The 16685-nt window shown below is 47.6% G+C and overlaps 1 protein-coding gene across 4 annotated transcripts; it reads left to right on the top strand.

Moving 5' to 3' along the window:
• Window positions 1-862: 862 nt before the first annotated feature.
• HINFP (histone H4 transcription factor) lies at window positions 863-10844 on the top strand. Of its 4 annotated transcripts, none has more exons than XM_005215935.2 (10): window positions 863-1040; window positions 5403-5587; window positions 6875-7104; window positions 7363-7474; window positions 7653-7805; window positions 8325-8402; window positions 8489-8609; window positions 8696-8834; window positions 8926-9050; window positions 9875-10844. In XM_005215935.2, exons 1-10 carry the CDS (start codon window positions 985-987, stop codon window positions 10290-10292), a joined length of 1617 nt encoding a protein of 538 aa, XP_005215992.1. In that variant the 5' UTR covers window positions 863-984; the 3' UTR covers window positions 10293-10844.
• Window positions 10845-16685: the final 5841 nt, after the last annotated feature.

Consider the following 16685-nt stretch of genomic DNA (forward strand, 5'->3'; position numbering starts at 1 on the left):
TGCTAAATTAAAGCTAAAAGCCATCTATGGTGGTTTAATCCTGAATTAAAATATGGTTGGCAATTTGTGAAGTATTACTAAAGCTATGTGCTTTTGAATGGATAAAGTTGATAAAACATTTTTGTTACTAGAATTATATTTTAAAACCCTTATTTTAAAATAGGGACAAAATTTAATCACTGTTAGTAAAAAATTTCATGCACAAATTTCTGATTTTCTTGTGACTGCTATTTTTAATGGCATCTTTAAGTTCATTTTATTTATATTGAACATTTAACGGGTTTTCTGATTTTGTAAACTATATAGGCTTATATTTAGGCTAGAAAATATAACATAATATCAGTCCTAATGAAGAAATGGCAATCCACTCCAGTGTTCTTGCCTGGAGAATCCCAGGGACGGGGGAGCCTGGTGGGCTGCCGTCTCTGGGGTCACACAGAGTCGGACACGACTGAACCGAGTTAGTAGCAGCAGACTTAGCAGCAGCAAGGTACATAATTTTTAAACAAATATGTCTTGGATGCTTACTGAGTTTCAGTTACTAGGCTAAGCAGTGGGGTTATAGAAAGACACACACACACACACACACACACACACACACACACACACACACTCCCTGTCCTCCCTCACTGATCTGAGTCAGTGCAGAATGCAGACAAGTTGAACAGGCAAATACAATATAATGTGTGCTCAGTCATGTCTGACTCTTTGTGGCCCCATGAACTGTAGCCTGCCAGGCTCCTCTGTCCAGGGAATTTTTTCAGGCAAGAATACTGGAGTGTGTTGCCACATTCTCCTCCAGGGGATCTCCCCCATCCAGGGATCCAACCCTCCTCTCTGGCCTCTCCTGCATTGGCAGGAGGACTCTTTACCAGTAGCGCCACCTGGGAAGTGCGATAGAGCTGTAATAGGGAAACACAGAAAAGGGATGTCCAGGAAGATTTCCAGGAAAAAAAAAAAAGCTGCTTCTTTGAGACCAGAAGAATGAGTAGGAATCAGTTCCCATCAGTTTCAGAAGATTGTTCCAGGCAGAGCAAACAGTAAGTACAAGGCAGCAGAGGAAAGGCGGCTAGGTGTGGTGGGGAAGCTGAAAGAAATCCAGGGCTGGGGAGCAGAGAGGAGCTCGAGAAGCACTCAAGATACGATGGGGAGAAGTATGCAGGACCCAGATGCTGAAGGGTCCAGAGAGCCTCAGTATGGTTTGGGGCTTTGAGCGTTTAAAGCAGCGTGGTGGTTTGATCAGATTTGCTCTCTGCAAAGATCACTTTGAGAGCTCCGTCGAGAATGGTTCGGAGGGAAGCAGGAGTGGCCGCAGGGAGCCAGTTGGGTCAGTGTAGACATCCGGGATGGACGTAGCTAATGGTCAAGAGATGGGACTGCGAAGCTCAAGAAAGGGTGTGTGTGTGTGTTGGGGTGGGGAACTTGAGAGATCCTGTGTTAAGGGGGCAGAATTTATAGGACTTGGCAATGGAATGGATATGACGTGTGAGGGAGGAATCAGACATGACTGCCAGGTTTCAGGAGTCGTTCACTGAGACTGGTAACAAAGAAGGCAGAGTTGTGGGAGGAAGAGAAGATGGCATAAGGAATACTGATATTTAAGAAACAGGAAGATTAAGAAGGTGAAGGACCCCCAGTTTGGGCCGAGCGGGGTTCGTTGTTCTGGGCACCGAGCCTCCGACGCCTTTTCCTCCGCCTCTTCCTCTGTCTTAACTCCCACGCGGCCAGCTGGAGCTGTAACCAACAAGAGGGGGGAGACCCCTCTCGGCTCACAGCCCGAGCTCGGCGCATGCCCAGTGGATGCCGTGCGCCGAGCCTGCGCAGTCGGGGAAATTCGGGCCCTAGGGAAGCCTGCCTGCACTTAGCCTGCAGACCTGCGGCGTCCGCAGCGCTACCTTCCCGCGCGGCCCGCTGCCGCTCACTCCCGCCCCTTCCGTGTTTTGGTCGCGCACGGGTTTCGTCAGTCGCAGCGGCGATTGGCTGTTAGAGGGATTTGAGAGCGACGATTGGCTGTCGTTGGCCGTCACTCAAGTGCCCTCCCGGAGACGGTGCGAGGTGGGAGGGGAGCTGGAGAGACCCGGGAGCTGACTGACGGGAGGTAAGCAGGGGATGCCGGGGATGGCGGGGCAGCATCGGTTTGTCCTTTGGGCCGGCTGCCGAAGCCAGGCACTTTTCCGGTCGCTTCGGCGAGGCGCTCTCTTGCTGCTCGGCCACTCTGTTCTGCCTGGCGCCTGCAGCGCCCCCAGCCCCCAACCCCGACTTATTTTCCAGTCTGGGGCTTCGTTGCAGCTGAAGCACGATCGCCGCCACGCCTTAGGGGGAAGCCAGCTGGGCTGAGAGGGGGAGGTTTCCCCGCTCGAATGGTCTCCTTCCTTTTCTCCGAATTCTACCTGTGCTCCAGGGGCCCAGTCCCCACCGCTAAGGGCAACCTTTCCTGCTTAGCCTGCCGCCGCGGTTTCTCCCTGTCCAGCTCCCCTCACCGGGCGCTTTGTTTTGGTCGTTGTTTAAACACGTCAGAATCTTATTTCTTCGGCCAAATTGTGAGTCCTTAGAAGGTTCCAGACCTTGGTCCCTCTTTTCTTGCGTACCATTCAGGGTTCATTCTCGGTGCCTTGCGTTGCAATTTATACTCAAGTATTTGCTCGTTGCTTCTTTCTATGATTCCCTATGAAAGGAAGGGTTAGGAATCCTTCGTGTTTTCCTTTTGTTGATCTTTTTGTAGCATTGGTTCTTAGATCATCTAATTTTTAGAAGCAAGGATACGAAGAACCAACACTTGTTGAGTTAGGCTAAGCATTTTAATATCCATTATGTGTTTTAATCCATAAATCAATTCAGTGAAATAGGCATGATTATTCCCGTGTTAATAATACATGGGAAACCTGGGCTTAAGTAACTTGCCTAAGATCACAGGGCTAGTAAATGTTGGAGCTTTCTAATCATATCAGTCGATTCCCTCATCCACTGCTGTGATATTAATATCCTGTTTTACATTTAAGGAAACAGGTTCAGAGAAGCTAGGTGATTTGTGCAAAAGTAAAGTAATGTTATAGATTTACTTGAACATTAAAAGAGCTCATAGTAGGTGTGTGCTGGCTCTGCAGTTAGAATGAAGAGATCACAGACCAGGCTTTCTAGGAGCTCACAGCTTATTGGAGGAAACTTACAAAATAGCTACTCAATAAAGCATGCTTTGGGTATTGTGTATATGAATATGATGTCTTTGGTGAGGAGGGAATCAAACATAAAAAGGTAAGACAGGCAGATGGAGGAGGAGAATGGAGTCATGCTCCCTGGCTTTGAATTCTGTTTCCATCACTTCCTAGCTTTGTGATCTTGGGTAAATTACTTAACCTATCTGGGCCATTTCCTCATCTGTAAAGTGGGATAATCAGGCTGTCTACTTCAATAGGATTGTTGTACTAATGAGTTTTTATAAATATAAGACACTTAGAACAGTGCTTGGCATATGCTTGCATGCATGCTTAGTTGTGTCTGACTCTTTGCCACCTCATGGACTGTAGCTTTCCAGTCTCTTCTGTCCATGGAATTTTCTAGGCAAGAATACTGAAGTGGGTTGCCATTTCCTTTTCCGGGGGATCATCCCAACCTGGAGATCAAACTTTCATCTCCTGCATTGGTAGGTGGATTCTGTACCACTGAGCCACCAGAGAAGCCCAGGTTTCTTATACCCTCTGTGCGGCTATGTGCTGTGCTTAGTTGCTTAGTCATGTCCAATTCTCTGAGACCCCATGGACTGTAGCCTACCAGGCTGCTCTGTCTGTGGAATTTTCCAGGCAAGAATACTGGAATATGTTGCCATTTCCTTAAGGCTTCCTTAAAAAGGGGTTTTTGGTACTTCCCTGGTTGTCCAGTGGTTAAGACTCCATACTTCCAAGGCAGGGATTACCTTTTTGGTCCCTAGTCAGAGAACTAAGATCCCACATGCCGTGAGGTGTGGACAAAAAAAAGGGGAGGGGTTCCTTTGGTAACCAGTTAGATATAGTAGGTTCTTATACTTGTAAGTATGAAAGATTTTATGCATTTTGTATTTTCTGGGGTTTTCCCCTTTCATTGTGTACTAAAGTTCTTTTTCAGAGTTCCCACCTCTCTCTGAAAGGCCAGGAAGAGCAATACCGCACTCCCTTCCTGGGTACCACAGTGAGAGTTGGTGAGAGTCCTCAAGGAGGTGATGCTCAGGGGACAGAGTCAGGGCCTCTTAGTGTCTTTTCTTCCCCCAGAGATTTTTGTGTGCAGTGTCACCTGTCATTCTGTGTTTTGTTTTAATGAGGGAAACTATCCTTTTATTGTTCCTCAGACTCTGCTTCTGGAGGCCCCATCACAACTGGGCTGCTGAGTTAAAGGGCAGATTTCTAGGCCTAACCCCAGCCTTCCCAGATCTGAATCTCTAGGGCAGGAGTTGGAAACCTCTGCATTTGTGTGCATATTAAAGGTTGAGAACTTTTTGTTTTTTATTCAGCTTTCTTCAACGAATGTTTATTACCCACCAAAGTGTGCCTAACACTGTGTATACCCAGTATAAACTGGACAGACACTGCCTCTTATGTGAAATAGAATTGACATTTTTGTTCAGAGGATATTAGGGCAGTGGTGAAGTAAAGCACCAGATAGGTTAGGCAAAAGGAGTATGTGTGGCCCTTCGTAAGTCTGATGGAGTACTTACGATGTGATCCAGTGAGAAATAAGGAGCTTCTAGGCTCATCTGTGTGCATAGGAAAAATGTGGACTTTGGAGTCAGCCTGACCTGACCCTACCCCTGGTGTGTGATCTTGAGCAAACCAGTTAACCTCTCCAGGCCTTATGCCCTTATCTACAAATGAAATTAAAAACAGTACTTCCCTCATAGGATGGTGTTGGTAATTAGATGACACAATGTGCTTAGTAGGTCCTTGGCATATAGCAGATTAAAAGCAGAAGGGTTTGTTATCCCCATTCTGAAAATAAGGGTGTTCAGGAATAGAAGGGTTAAGCTTACTTGTTCAAGGTCACACAGCTAAGTAGGTGGTGAACAAAGGAGTCTGAATCTGAGCTCTGGGTCTTCAAAGTCATCTTTTTGAACCTGAGCATTGTTCTGCCTTTTGTAGGAGTAATTCCTTCTTGATGGGTTGCTCTGAAGCTCCTTGAAAAAGTGTCTGTTAAAGTTCTTAGCTCAGAGCCTGGTACGTGCTCAATAATGTCAGTTTGTATTCTCCATTCCCAAGAACACCAAACAGCTTCCAGGGGTTTGAAGAACTGCTACTCTGTCCTTACTGAAAAAGCACAGCGTTTCTTGAGGGTCACTGAAAAACATCTCTTGGCTCCAGGCTGGCTGGCTGTCCCGTGTTAACCCCCAGCAGCACTTGGGTGGAATCTGTACAGGTGCTGATTTCTTCCTCCTCTAGGGTGAAGGCCATGCCGCCACCTGGGAAAGTTCCCCGGAAGGAGAACCTGGGGCTGCAGTGTGAGTGGGGGTCCTGTTCCTTTGTGTGCTCGGCCATGGAGGAATTCTGCGAGCATGTCACTCAGCACCTGCAGCAGCACCTGCAGGGCTCCGGGGAGGAAGAAGAGGAGGAGGAGGACCTGCTTGGTAAGGAAGCAGGACACAGGAAGGGGAAAGAGCCCAAGGGATGGTGGAAAATCTGACTCTCCTTGCCACAGAGGGAGAAGGCAGCCAGTGAGAGTGGTGGTTTATTTTCTTAATTGTGCTTTTTTTATTTGTTTATAAAAACATTGTAGACTCATTCTGGAAAACTCATTCAGCAAGGATATATGGAATGAACCTTTCCTCTTGCCATTAAAAGTCAATTAACTGACAGTACTTTAGTGAACATTCTTTTTGACCTCTCTCTGCATGTATATATATAAATTAGATTTTACTTTTTTTAAAGGATCATATTGTACAAGCTGTTGGCAGTCTGCTTTTTTCACTCTGGCAGTGTTTTTATTTATTTATTTATTTTTTACTGTGAAATGCAGTAAAATTTAGCAATGCATTTTATGTCACAACCCTGTATAGAGAAGTTAAGAAATACTAAAAACAATCCTTGCCTTGATTAAATTCTCTCTGAATTGTTCTATTTTATTCTCTTTAATTAAAAAGAAATTGTTATTTGCAATCCTCTAAATTGATTTCACTAGCCACTAATAGGTCATAACACAGTTTGAAAAAAACTTTTCTACAGAAGGTATAGAGACAGCACTCCTTCCCCCACCTCAAATTCCATTTGAATCTAGTGACTGTAACCTATAACTAAGAGCTTCAGAAGCAAGTAATATTTATACAGAAGGGAAATTAGGTGATTATTATATTTTTAAAAGTAGCTACTTTTCAAAACAAGTAAACCTATATAGAGCACTGAAAATTTGGTGCTTAGAGAGATAGGAAGTAGACTGGAATAGCTGATAGGCCTTCCTAGAGATCTTGGGCAGAATATGGGGGAAAGAAAGACCTATGGTTTGACAGGAAGGAGTGGGAGGCATCCCGGGTTCCTCAGGGAACAGCAGAAACGCCAAGCCACGGTAGCAAGTGCCAGCCGCACCTGCTGTGTCTGAGTCACTGGCACTGGGCTGTGCACACAGTCTCCCTGCCTAGACCGTGCTTCCTCTCCACCTGGTTGTAGCTTTATATTTATGCTTGTGATTATTTTGATGTGTTTTTCTTCCTGACTGAAAGCTGTGCAAGGGTAAGGACTGGGACTCTTTTTGTCCTCGTTGTATTCCCGGTGCCTGGCACACAGTTAGTAGTCGTTAAATGCTAGCATTTGCTGGATGAACTCCTGGTATACCAGGTCATCCCAGCCTGGTCCCTTGCTGCTAAGTGGGAGGAGAGCTTTGGAAAGTCATCAGTCGCTTCCTTCTAAACCCCTTTTTGCAGAGGAAGAATTCTCCTGCTTGTGGCGGGAGTGTGGCTTCTGTTCTCCGGACAATTCTGCTGATCTCATCCGCCATGTCTACTTCCACTGCTACCACACCAAGCTGAAACAGTGGGGACTGCAGGCCCTGCAGAGCCAGGCTGACCTCAGCCCCTGCATCCTGGACTTCCAGAGCCGCAACCTCATCCCTGACATCCCCGACCACTTCCTGTGCCTGTGGGAGCACTGTGAGGTCAGCAGACAGAGCCAGGAGTAGGGATGGAGAGGGGTTGGGGATCTTATCTCAAGACTCCTTAATCCTTTCTGGGATACGCTATGTTCCTGAAGTTCCTGCTAGTAGCTTTCCTTCATTTCTGGGTAGCCCCTTGCTCAAACTTTCCTATCCCACCAATTAATTTGGGAGAGAACCAAGAAGCCCCCCTCTGGACACCTGAGAGTAGGAGTCCCTCCACCCTTCCTCAGTCCTTACCCCAAGTTGCTCCTGGCACAGAACTCCTTCGACAACCCCGAGTGGTTCTACCGGCACGTGGAAGCGCACAGCCTGTGTTGTGAATACCAAGTAGTTGGCAAGGACAACAATGTGGTGCTCTGTGGCTGGAAAGGTAGGGCCACTCCTTAATTTATGGCTTCTAAAGAACCTCTGGGGTTGCTAAGGGACCAGAGCAGCTAGGGGTAGGACCAGTCCTGCAGGGCAGGGTTGGGTGCTGGCTGGAGAGACTTGGGGGTACAGACCCTACTCTGGGGGTTTGTGGCTGGACCTGACCGGGCCTTCCTTCCCAGGCTGTACCTGCACCTTCAAGGACCGCTTTAAGCTTCGAGAGCACCTCCGCAGCCATACCCAGGAGAAGGTGGTGGCCTGTCCCACCTGTGGGGGCATGTTTGCCAACAACACCAAGTTCTTAGATCATATCCGTCGCCAGTCCTCGTTGGATCGTAAGCGATTGAAGAAGGGGCATAGGTGCAGGCTGTCCTACTTGGGGTGGTGGCTGGGGGCACGTTCTCAGGAGAGGGGGCCCCTGAAGGTATCTGCAGCTTAGCTATATCTGTCTTGAGGGCTCAGTCACCTGGCACAGTGTCTGCTGATGGGCACCCATTAGAGGTTGTCACTCCATGCTTACGCTGTGCCACGGCTCTTGTCTCAGTGAATCCTCGCAGCGGCCCTGTGAGGTAGGCTTCTTATCCCCCGTTTTTGCAGATGAGAAAACTGAGGCTCAGATTAAATCACTTACCTGAGATCACACTGCTAGTAAGCGGGCAAGCCAGAATTCTAATTCAGGTTCTCTACTCCAGGTCCCACGCTCCTTCCATGATACTGGGTCCATCCATAGTTCCCCAAGCTCCCCTCTTCTTGGGTGGTTTCCCTCTGCCTGGGGGGGTTCCCCTCTCCCAGCGTGCTCTCCTCCTCTCTGCCACCGGCCGTGCTCCACCTGTCTTCTGCCTGACCCCCTGCAGAGCAGCACTTCCAGTGCTCTCACTGTTCCAAGAGATTTGCCACAGAGCGGCTGCTGCGGGACCACATGCGCAACCATGGTGAGTAGCCGGCCAGCGCTGTCCTCCGGGCCTGCCCTCCAGGCTTCCGCGAGCTTTGCGGCCACAGCCTCCTCTCTGCCCCTCAGTGAACCACTACAAATGCCCTCTGTGTGACATGACCTGCCCGCTGCCCTCCTCCCTCCGAAACCACATGCGCTTCCGCCACAGCGAGGCCCGTCCCTTTAAATGTGACTGTTGCGACTACAGGTAAGAGGAAACGGGGTGGGAAATCACAAAACCTGGGTTCCAGGATTCCCCCATGCTTTCTGATCCCTCATGATCTTTCTTGGCAGCTGCAAGAATCTGATCGACCTCCGGAAGCACCTCGATACCCATAGCAAGGAGCCAGCCTACAGCTGTGATTTCGAGAACTGCACCTTTAGCGCCCGGTCGCTCTACTCTATCAAGTCGCATTACCGAAAAGTGCATGAAGTGAGTGGGGCTGATGGTAGGGAGGAGCCAGCAGAAGTGTGGGGGGTGCCTGGGGTGGGGGAAGCTGGCCTCACTCTCCCCTCCCCACCAGGGGGACTCAGAGCCGAGGTACAGATGCCACGTGTGTGACAAGTGCTTCACAAGGGGCAACAACCTCACCGTGCACCTTCGCAAGAAGCACCAGTTCAAGTGGCCCTCAGGGCACCCCCGCTTTAGGTATGTCTCTCAGCCTCCCCCCATACCTGGATTTCTGCATTTTTTTCTTCATACTTTTCAGCAATTTAAAATCCTTGAATTTGATGGTGCTCTGATGTCCACTGTCTCCATTTAGGCTCAAGGAACCTCCAAAATATTGGTGGGGCAAAGAATATTTTTCTAATTTCTGAATCCAGGGAACAATACCAAACCCAATAAATGATCCCCAAAGCCCTGCAGCCAGAACCAGAGCCCAGAGCGTGAACCCAAGGGTCCTAATGAGTAGCTTCATGGCCTTCTCATAAATCCTTTGACAGTCCTACTGTCCAACACAGACAGTTCCTCTCTCCTCTCCCCTCCCTTTCCTATTTTTAAAAAAAAAATATTTATTGGCTGCATCAGGTCTTGGTTGCAGCACACGTGATCTTCATTGCAGCCCTACTGTGAAGCCTTCTAGAGAGAAGTGCAGGCTTCTCTCTAGTTGCGATGTGTGGGCTCTCTAGTTGAGGCGCATAGGCTTAGTTGCCCTGTGGCATATGGGTTCTTGGTTCCCCCACCAGGGATTGAACCCCCATCCCCTGCATTGGAAGGTAGGTTCTTAACCACTGGACCACCAAGGAAGTCCCTCCCTTTGCTTTCTGAGTAATGAGCTTTCTTGCCTTTTCTTCTAAATCTTATACAATAAAGACTTTTTTTTTTGTCTTTAATACCCATCACTTAGAATCCCAGGGCTTCTTCCCTCCTATTGTCCCTTACCTCGCTAGTCTACAGCCTGTGTCTGCCCCCCGTGCCCGCCGTGCCCCCTGCCCCTGCTTGCTATACCCTCCGTGCTCCTCCTTCACCAGGTACAAGGAGCATGAGGACGGCTACATGAGGCTGCAGCTGGTTCGCTATGAGAGTGTAGAGCTGACCCAGCAACTGCTGCGGCAGCCACAAGAGGGCTCGGGCCTGGGAGCATCCCTGAATGAGAGCAGCCTGCAGGACATCATTCTGGAAACAGTGCCCGGGGAGCCAGGACCCCAGGAGGAGGCTGAAGAGGAAGGTGGGGGCGGTGAGGGCATAGCCCTCCCGGCCTCTCAGGGCACGTCGAGCCCTATCATCCACGTCGTGAACCAGACCAACGCCCAGGGCGAGCGGGAGGTCGTCTATTACGTGCTGTTCGAAGCCCCGGGAGAGCCCCCACCCGCCTCTGAGCCCCCCTCGGGGGGCGTCATGGGAGAGCTTCAGGGAGCAGCGGAAGAGCCAGAAGTCCAGATGGTGTGAAGGCTGCAGGCCCCCACCCTTGCTACCTCCAGGCCCTGGAGTCTGAGCCAGGCTGGTGGCAGCGCCCCTAGTGGGCAGCCCTTGTCAACGGATGCCTTTAGGAGTGATGCTGAGAGTAGCGTGGTCCACTCTTGAGCCAGCTTGCGTCACTCAGCAGGCTGAGGGACGTCCTTTTTCTGCCAGTCCACATTCTTTGGTGGTCCTGAAAAGTTTTGATTCTTTGAGGGGGGGCACCCTGGTTGTGTGTGTGTTCCTGTAGAGAGGGCTAGTGTCAGGCTTAAAACCCTAATCCCCTAGACATGCTAGAACAGGGATGGAAATCCATAGTCAGCTCACATCCATTCCTGTCTGTAGGGGTCCTTGGGCCCAGGGGTGCCAAGGAACTGATCCCTCCAAGGGCCCTTTCCTCAAAATCAGCCAAGGCATTTCCCTCTGAATGGTTCCTCTTATAGCCCCAAGGACTTTCATGGTTATCCTCAGGGATGGGATTAGAGGCACTGAGTTGGTGCATAACAATTGTTTTTGGTAATAAAAGAAATGTGTGGGCCGTGACTCATTTCTTCTTCCTTATGTTTGGTAGATTAACTAGGCAATGAGGAGATGCTGCTGCCCAGAAGTGGAGCAGAATAATTAGGCTTGTTTCCCTTTTCAGTGACTGGGGTTTGTTTTGTTTTTAACTGTCCTCTTGTTCCCTGCCTCTCTCCCCCTCACCCCACCTTTGGTGAAACTTCTCCATTTCCTCTCGGAACATCTACCAAGATGGAGGTCCCAGGCATAGGCCAGCAGTGGGCAGTAGAACACTGGAATGGACGAGTGGAGCGCACCAGGGAGACGGAGCACCCGACCACGACCGTTCTGAGTGCTGGTTAGGGCCCAGTGCTTCTGGGGCAGGGGTTCTACAGAGGCGGCTCTGGGGGTGGGGCGGGGGGTGGGTGTGAAAGGCCCTAGGGAAGAACAGGTACTTGGAGTCCCAGAACCAAGTTAGAAAGGTGTGTGTCTGAAGGTGTGTTTTCCTGAAGAAAAGGGTATGTTTTTTCAGTAGATTCGTAAAGGGGTTGGAAAATTTCAAAATATGAACCATTTTTTTAGGCCTGTCTAGTCACATCTTCCAGAGAAGGCAATGGCACCCCACTCCAGTACTCTTGCCTGGAAAATCCCATGGACGGAGGAGCCTGGTAGGCTGCAGTCCATGGGGTCGATAAGAGTTGGACACGACCGAGCGACTTCACTTTCACTTTTCACTTTCATGCATTGGAGAAGGAAATGGCAACCCACTCCAGTGTTCTTGCCTGGAGAATCCCAGGGACGGGGGAGCCTGGTGGGCTGCCGTCTACGGGATCACTCAGAGTCAGACACAACTGAAGTGACTTAACAGCAGCAGCAGCAGTCACATCTTCAGAGAAGGCAATGGCACCCTACTCCAGTACTCTTGCCTGGAAAATCCCATGGACGGAGGAGCCTGGTAGGCTGCAGTCCATGGGGTCCCTAGGAGTCTGACACGACTGAGCGACTTCACTTTCACTTTTCACTTTCATGCACTGGAGAAGGAAATGGCAACCCACTCCAGTGTTCTTGCCTGGAGAATCCCAGGGACGGGGGAGCCTGGTGGGCTGCTGTCTGTGGGGTCGTACAGAGTCGGACACGACTGAAGCAACTTAGCAGCAGCAGCAGGAGAAGTCACATCTTAGCACTCTGAGTCCACTCCTAGAGTCTCTGCCACTCTCAAGAGATCAAGGAAATACTCTCGGGTCTTGGATAGGCAGGAAGCTATCCCCCCTTCAAAAATTAAATGTAATTCTTACTACAAAAATGTACTTTTTTGTGTGCCTGTTGCTGAAAGAATTCAGGAAGAAAAGTCAGTTAATTCCATCAGCCATTTACTGAGTTCCTCTGTGAGTTCAGGCACTGTGACAGGTGCTTAGGATACAAAGATGGATAAACGCAGGCAGGACCTGCCCTGGAGGGACTTGCGTACAGAGGTGAGGAAAGACCTAAGTGAGGGGCTGGTCAGGGTCCATTGAGGAGACTCACACAAGGAGCTGACAGTATTACTTGGGCAAGGGCTCAGGAAGGGCTTCAGCAAAGAAACGAGTAGTGCTACCATCTACAAAGGGGTGGCAGGTTATTCCAGGCATAAGAGACTAGGTCTGGAATTTGAAGAGGGACTTTGTGGTCTCAAGCACTGAGGGCTGTAGGTTGTAGAGAGGAAGAAGACTGGGAAAGAACGCAGAGCCACCCAGAAGGACTGCATCAGGATTTAGAATGGTGATTCTGGCCACGATGGGAAATGAGAGAGCAGGCCCTCAGAAGTTAAGGGGTTGCTGCAGGAATTCAGGCGGAAATCTTGAGGGCTTTAAGGTCGAGTTAATGTAGGTGTTCATTTGCCTTTGCGAGAGCCCCTTCAGGAAACACCAATGTGTTCACCATATACAAAACTCAAAATGGGTTAAAGACCTAAATGTAAGACCAGAAATCATAAGATTCCTACAGGAAAACAGGCAGGACACTTTGACGTAAATTGTGGCAACGTATTTTTGGATCTGTCTCCTAAAGTATAGGAAACAAAAGTAAACAAATGGGACCCAATTTTAAAAAGCTTCTGCATAGCAAAACTAAACAAAATGAAAAGACAACCTACAGAGGGAGAGAAAATATTTGCAAGTGATACTCAAAAGAGTATCCAAAATATATAAAGCAACTCATGCAACTCAACATCAAAAAGAAAAAATTAGAAATTGGGCAGAAGTGAATAGATATTTTTCCAAAGAGGACATGCAGATAACTGTTAGGGAAATTAAGGTGGAGGAAGTCTTATTCAGGTTTCAAAGACAAGAAAGCAGAGCAGGCCTCTGACCTTGCTTATGACCTGCCTTAACACTGCCTTGACCTTCCCTTGCCTGTGACGTTCCTGCTTATGAATACACTGATTGGTACCAGTAAGGTGCATGACACTAGATAAGACAGAGATTGAATCTTGTAATTCTCTTGAGTCCTGAGAATCTGGCCAACTCCCCAGGACCTGAAAATTTTCATAATTCACAAGATAAAAATAGCTTTGTAGAAAGGTTAAAAACTAGAGCTGCATTTTTCTTGTAAACATGATGTCAGTTTGAAACGTGGGATTATAACAGGGAGTCCCCAGAATTGCAATTTGAAGTCTTGCCCATGGGTGGATGCACTACCTGGGACCCTTTCTCAGTTGGGACTCCAGATTGGGGTCACACAGGACATTACAGTGCTGTTTGGATGTCAGTCCAGTTCAGTGGTGTATGTGCTGTTACTCTCCTCTACTGTTTCTATTCTCTTTTCTTTTAATGGTTGTATATTGAAAGTAAGTTAGATACTTCTCTATTAAATATTAAAATTATTTGTGTATAATGAGTGGTTACTTTTGTTAAGGAATCCTTTGAACCTGAAACGAAACTTAACAACTTTCAGCAAAACAATAGCCAACAGGCATATGAAAAGATGCTCAACATTGCTAATCATCAGAGAAATGCAAATCAAAACCACAATGAGATATCATCTCACACCTATCAGAAAGGCTATTATCAAAAAAGAACACAGATTACATATTGGTGAGGATGTGGAGAAACAGTTCACTGTTGGTGGGAATGTAAATCAGTGCAGGCACTGTGGAAAGCAGTATGGAGGTTTCTCAAAACACTATAACTAGACCCACCATACCATCCAGCAGTCCTGCTGCTGCTGCTGCTAAGTCGCTTCAGTCGTGTCCGACTCTGCGACCCCAGAGATGGCAGCCCACCAGGCTCCCCCATCCCTGGGATTCTCCAGGCAAGAGTACTGGAGTGGGTTGCCATTTCCTTCTCCAATGGTGATAGTGAAAGTGAAAGCGAAGCCACTCAGTCGTGTCCAACTCGCAGCACCAGGCCCCTCGTCCATGGGATTTTCCAGGCAAGAGTACTGGAGTGGGGTGCCATTGCCTTCTCTGATCCAGCAATTCTACCTGAGTGTATATCTGAAAAAAACCAAAAACACGAATTCAAAAAAATGCACGCACCCTAATGGTCATAGCAGCACTATTTACCATTGCCAATATATGGAAGCAACCTAAATGTCCATCAATAGATGAATGAATAAAGATGATGTAGTATGTATGCAAATATATACATATATATACGGGAATACTACTCAGTCGTAAAAAAGAATGAAATTTTGCCATTTGCAACAATATGGATAGACTTGAAGGATATTGTACCAAGTGAAGTAAATCAGAGAAAGATAAATACTGTATGATATCACTTATTTGTAGAATCTTAAAAAAAGTAACAAGCTAGTGAAAAGAAGCAGATTCACAGATACAGAGAATAAACGAGTGGTTACTAGTTGGGAGAGGAAAGTACGAAGGGGCAAGATAGGGATAGAGGATTAAGAAGAGACTTCCCTGGAGGTCCAGTGGTTAAGAATCTGCCTTCCAATGGAGGGGACGTGGATTTGATCTCTGGTCTGAGAACTAGGATCTCATATGCTACAGAGCAACCAAGTTCCACGTGTGGCAACTACAGAGCCTGCCAGCTACAATGACAGATGACGCATGCTGCAAGGAAGATCCCACCTGCCCCAATTAAGACTGGACTCAGCCAAAAACAAATACAAATATTTTAAGAAAAGAAATACAAACTATAATATATGAAATAAGCCATGAGAAGAAATTCTCTGGTGGTCCTGTGGTTAGGATTCTGTGCTTCCACTGCTGAGGGCTTGGGTTCAATCCCTGACCGGGGAACTAAGATCCCACAAGTGGCACAGCCTAGGAAAAATAAGCTACAAGGATACACTGTATAACACAGGGAATATAGCCAATATTTTATACTAACTACAAATGGAGTATAACTTTAAAAATTGTGAATTACTATATTTTATACCTATAACATATTATTCTGCACATTGACTATAGTTCAATAAAAAAATAACTTTATAAAGAAGGCATTGAAAAGGTAATTTTTAAAACTGACAACCCAGAGGAGAGAGGAAAAGCGGGTGAAGGCTCCATAAGCAAAGCTACTGCATCCCCAGGCTCACTCCTCGAGGATCCTGTGTTAATCTGGCTACCCCACACCCTGTCCCTCCACTAAACAAGTGTAATTCTGGTTCCCCCATTAGGCCTTCAGATAGCTGAAGCAACAGAAGCTCTTTGTGCTAAGCACCCTCAGCTGCTTCTAAACTTCCTAGTGTTATGCGGTTTGGGGTCCCCGTTCTATCCCCACGTCCTCGGGGCCTATGGCTTTGGTAGTTATACCACGTTCTCAGTTTATTATGAAGCCACTACCCTCTGACATGCCTAAGCCTTTGTATGTGTTGTTATTGCCCAAACCATGCTTCTTCACTTTGGATGTCTGCAGTGGTGATCTTGGGCCTAACAGCAGGCCCTCGTGTTTATCCTCTTTAAATTTTGATTTGTTAGACTCAGTTGACAACTGTCTCAAAGTGGCAGGTTAACAGGGCCAAAGGCAAACCCCCAAACAAAGGTCAGTTAGAGATCTTTCTCCTAATCAAGACCAGATAAAGACGGGGACTGGCTAAGACTCTGTGCTCCTGATACGGTGGACCTGCGTTTCATCCCTCCTCACAGTACTAGATGCCACATACCTCAACTAAGTGTTCAGATGCTGCAACTAAAAATTCCGTATGCTGCAATCAAAGATCCCAAGTGCCACAAGTAAGACCTGGCACAGCCAAATAAATAAATAATTAATTTAAAAAATTATTTTAAAAAAGACCTGCTGCTGTTGCTGCTAAGTCGCTTCAGTCGCATCCGACTCTGTGACCCCATAGACGGCAGTCCACCAGGCTCCGCAGTCCCTGGGACTCTCCAGGCAAGAACACTGCAGTGGGTTGCCGTTTCCTTCTCCAATGCATGAAGGTGAAAAGTGAAAGTGAAGTCGCTCAGTCGTGTCCGACTCTTATCGACCCCATGGACTGCAGCCTACCTGGCTCCTCCATCCATGGGATTTTCCAGGCAAGAGTACTGGAGTGGGGTGCCATTGCCTTCTATTAAAAAAAAAAAAAAGACCAGATGAAGACTAAAACCTCTGAGCCCTGATAAGAGTGTGGCACCCCAGGAGCCTCATTCTTGTGTATAATTCAAAATGAAAATATTAAACTGGGAAGCAAATATAAGGAAGAACAGTATGATTTTGCTTTCACAAACATATATTTATAACCTATCAAATTCTAGCATTTATTTTTTTTCTTTCATTTTTTTTGGTGCCTATGTTTTGCTGGTGTTCTAAGCAATGGCGTGGGCTGCCCCTTGAGTGGTTACTCCAGCATTTACTGATGCCATTCATTGCTCAGCTGAGCAAAGCTTTCAGGGCCAGGACAGCACCCCAGGAAAAAGGCCTTGCTTACCAGTCCTATGGGTCACACCCA

Source organism: Bos taurus, chromosome 15, assembly GCF_002263795.3.
Source record: "Bos taurus isolate L1 Dominette 01449 registration number 42190680 breed Hereford chromosome 15, ARS-UCD2.0, whole genome shotgun sequence".
Taxonomy (NCBI): domain Eukaryota; kingdom Metazoa; phylum Chordata; class Mammalia; order Artiodactyla; family Bovidae; genus Bos; species Bos taurus.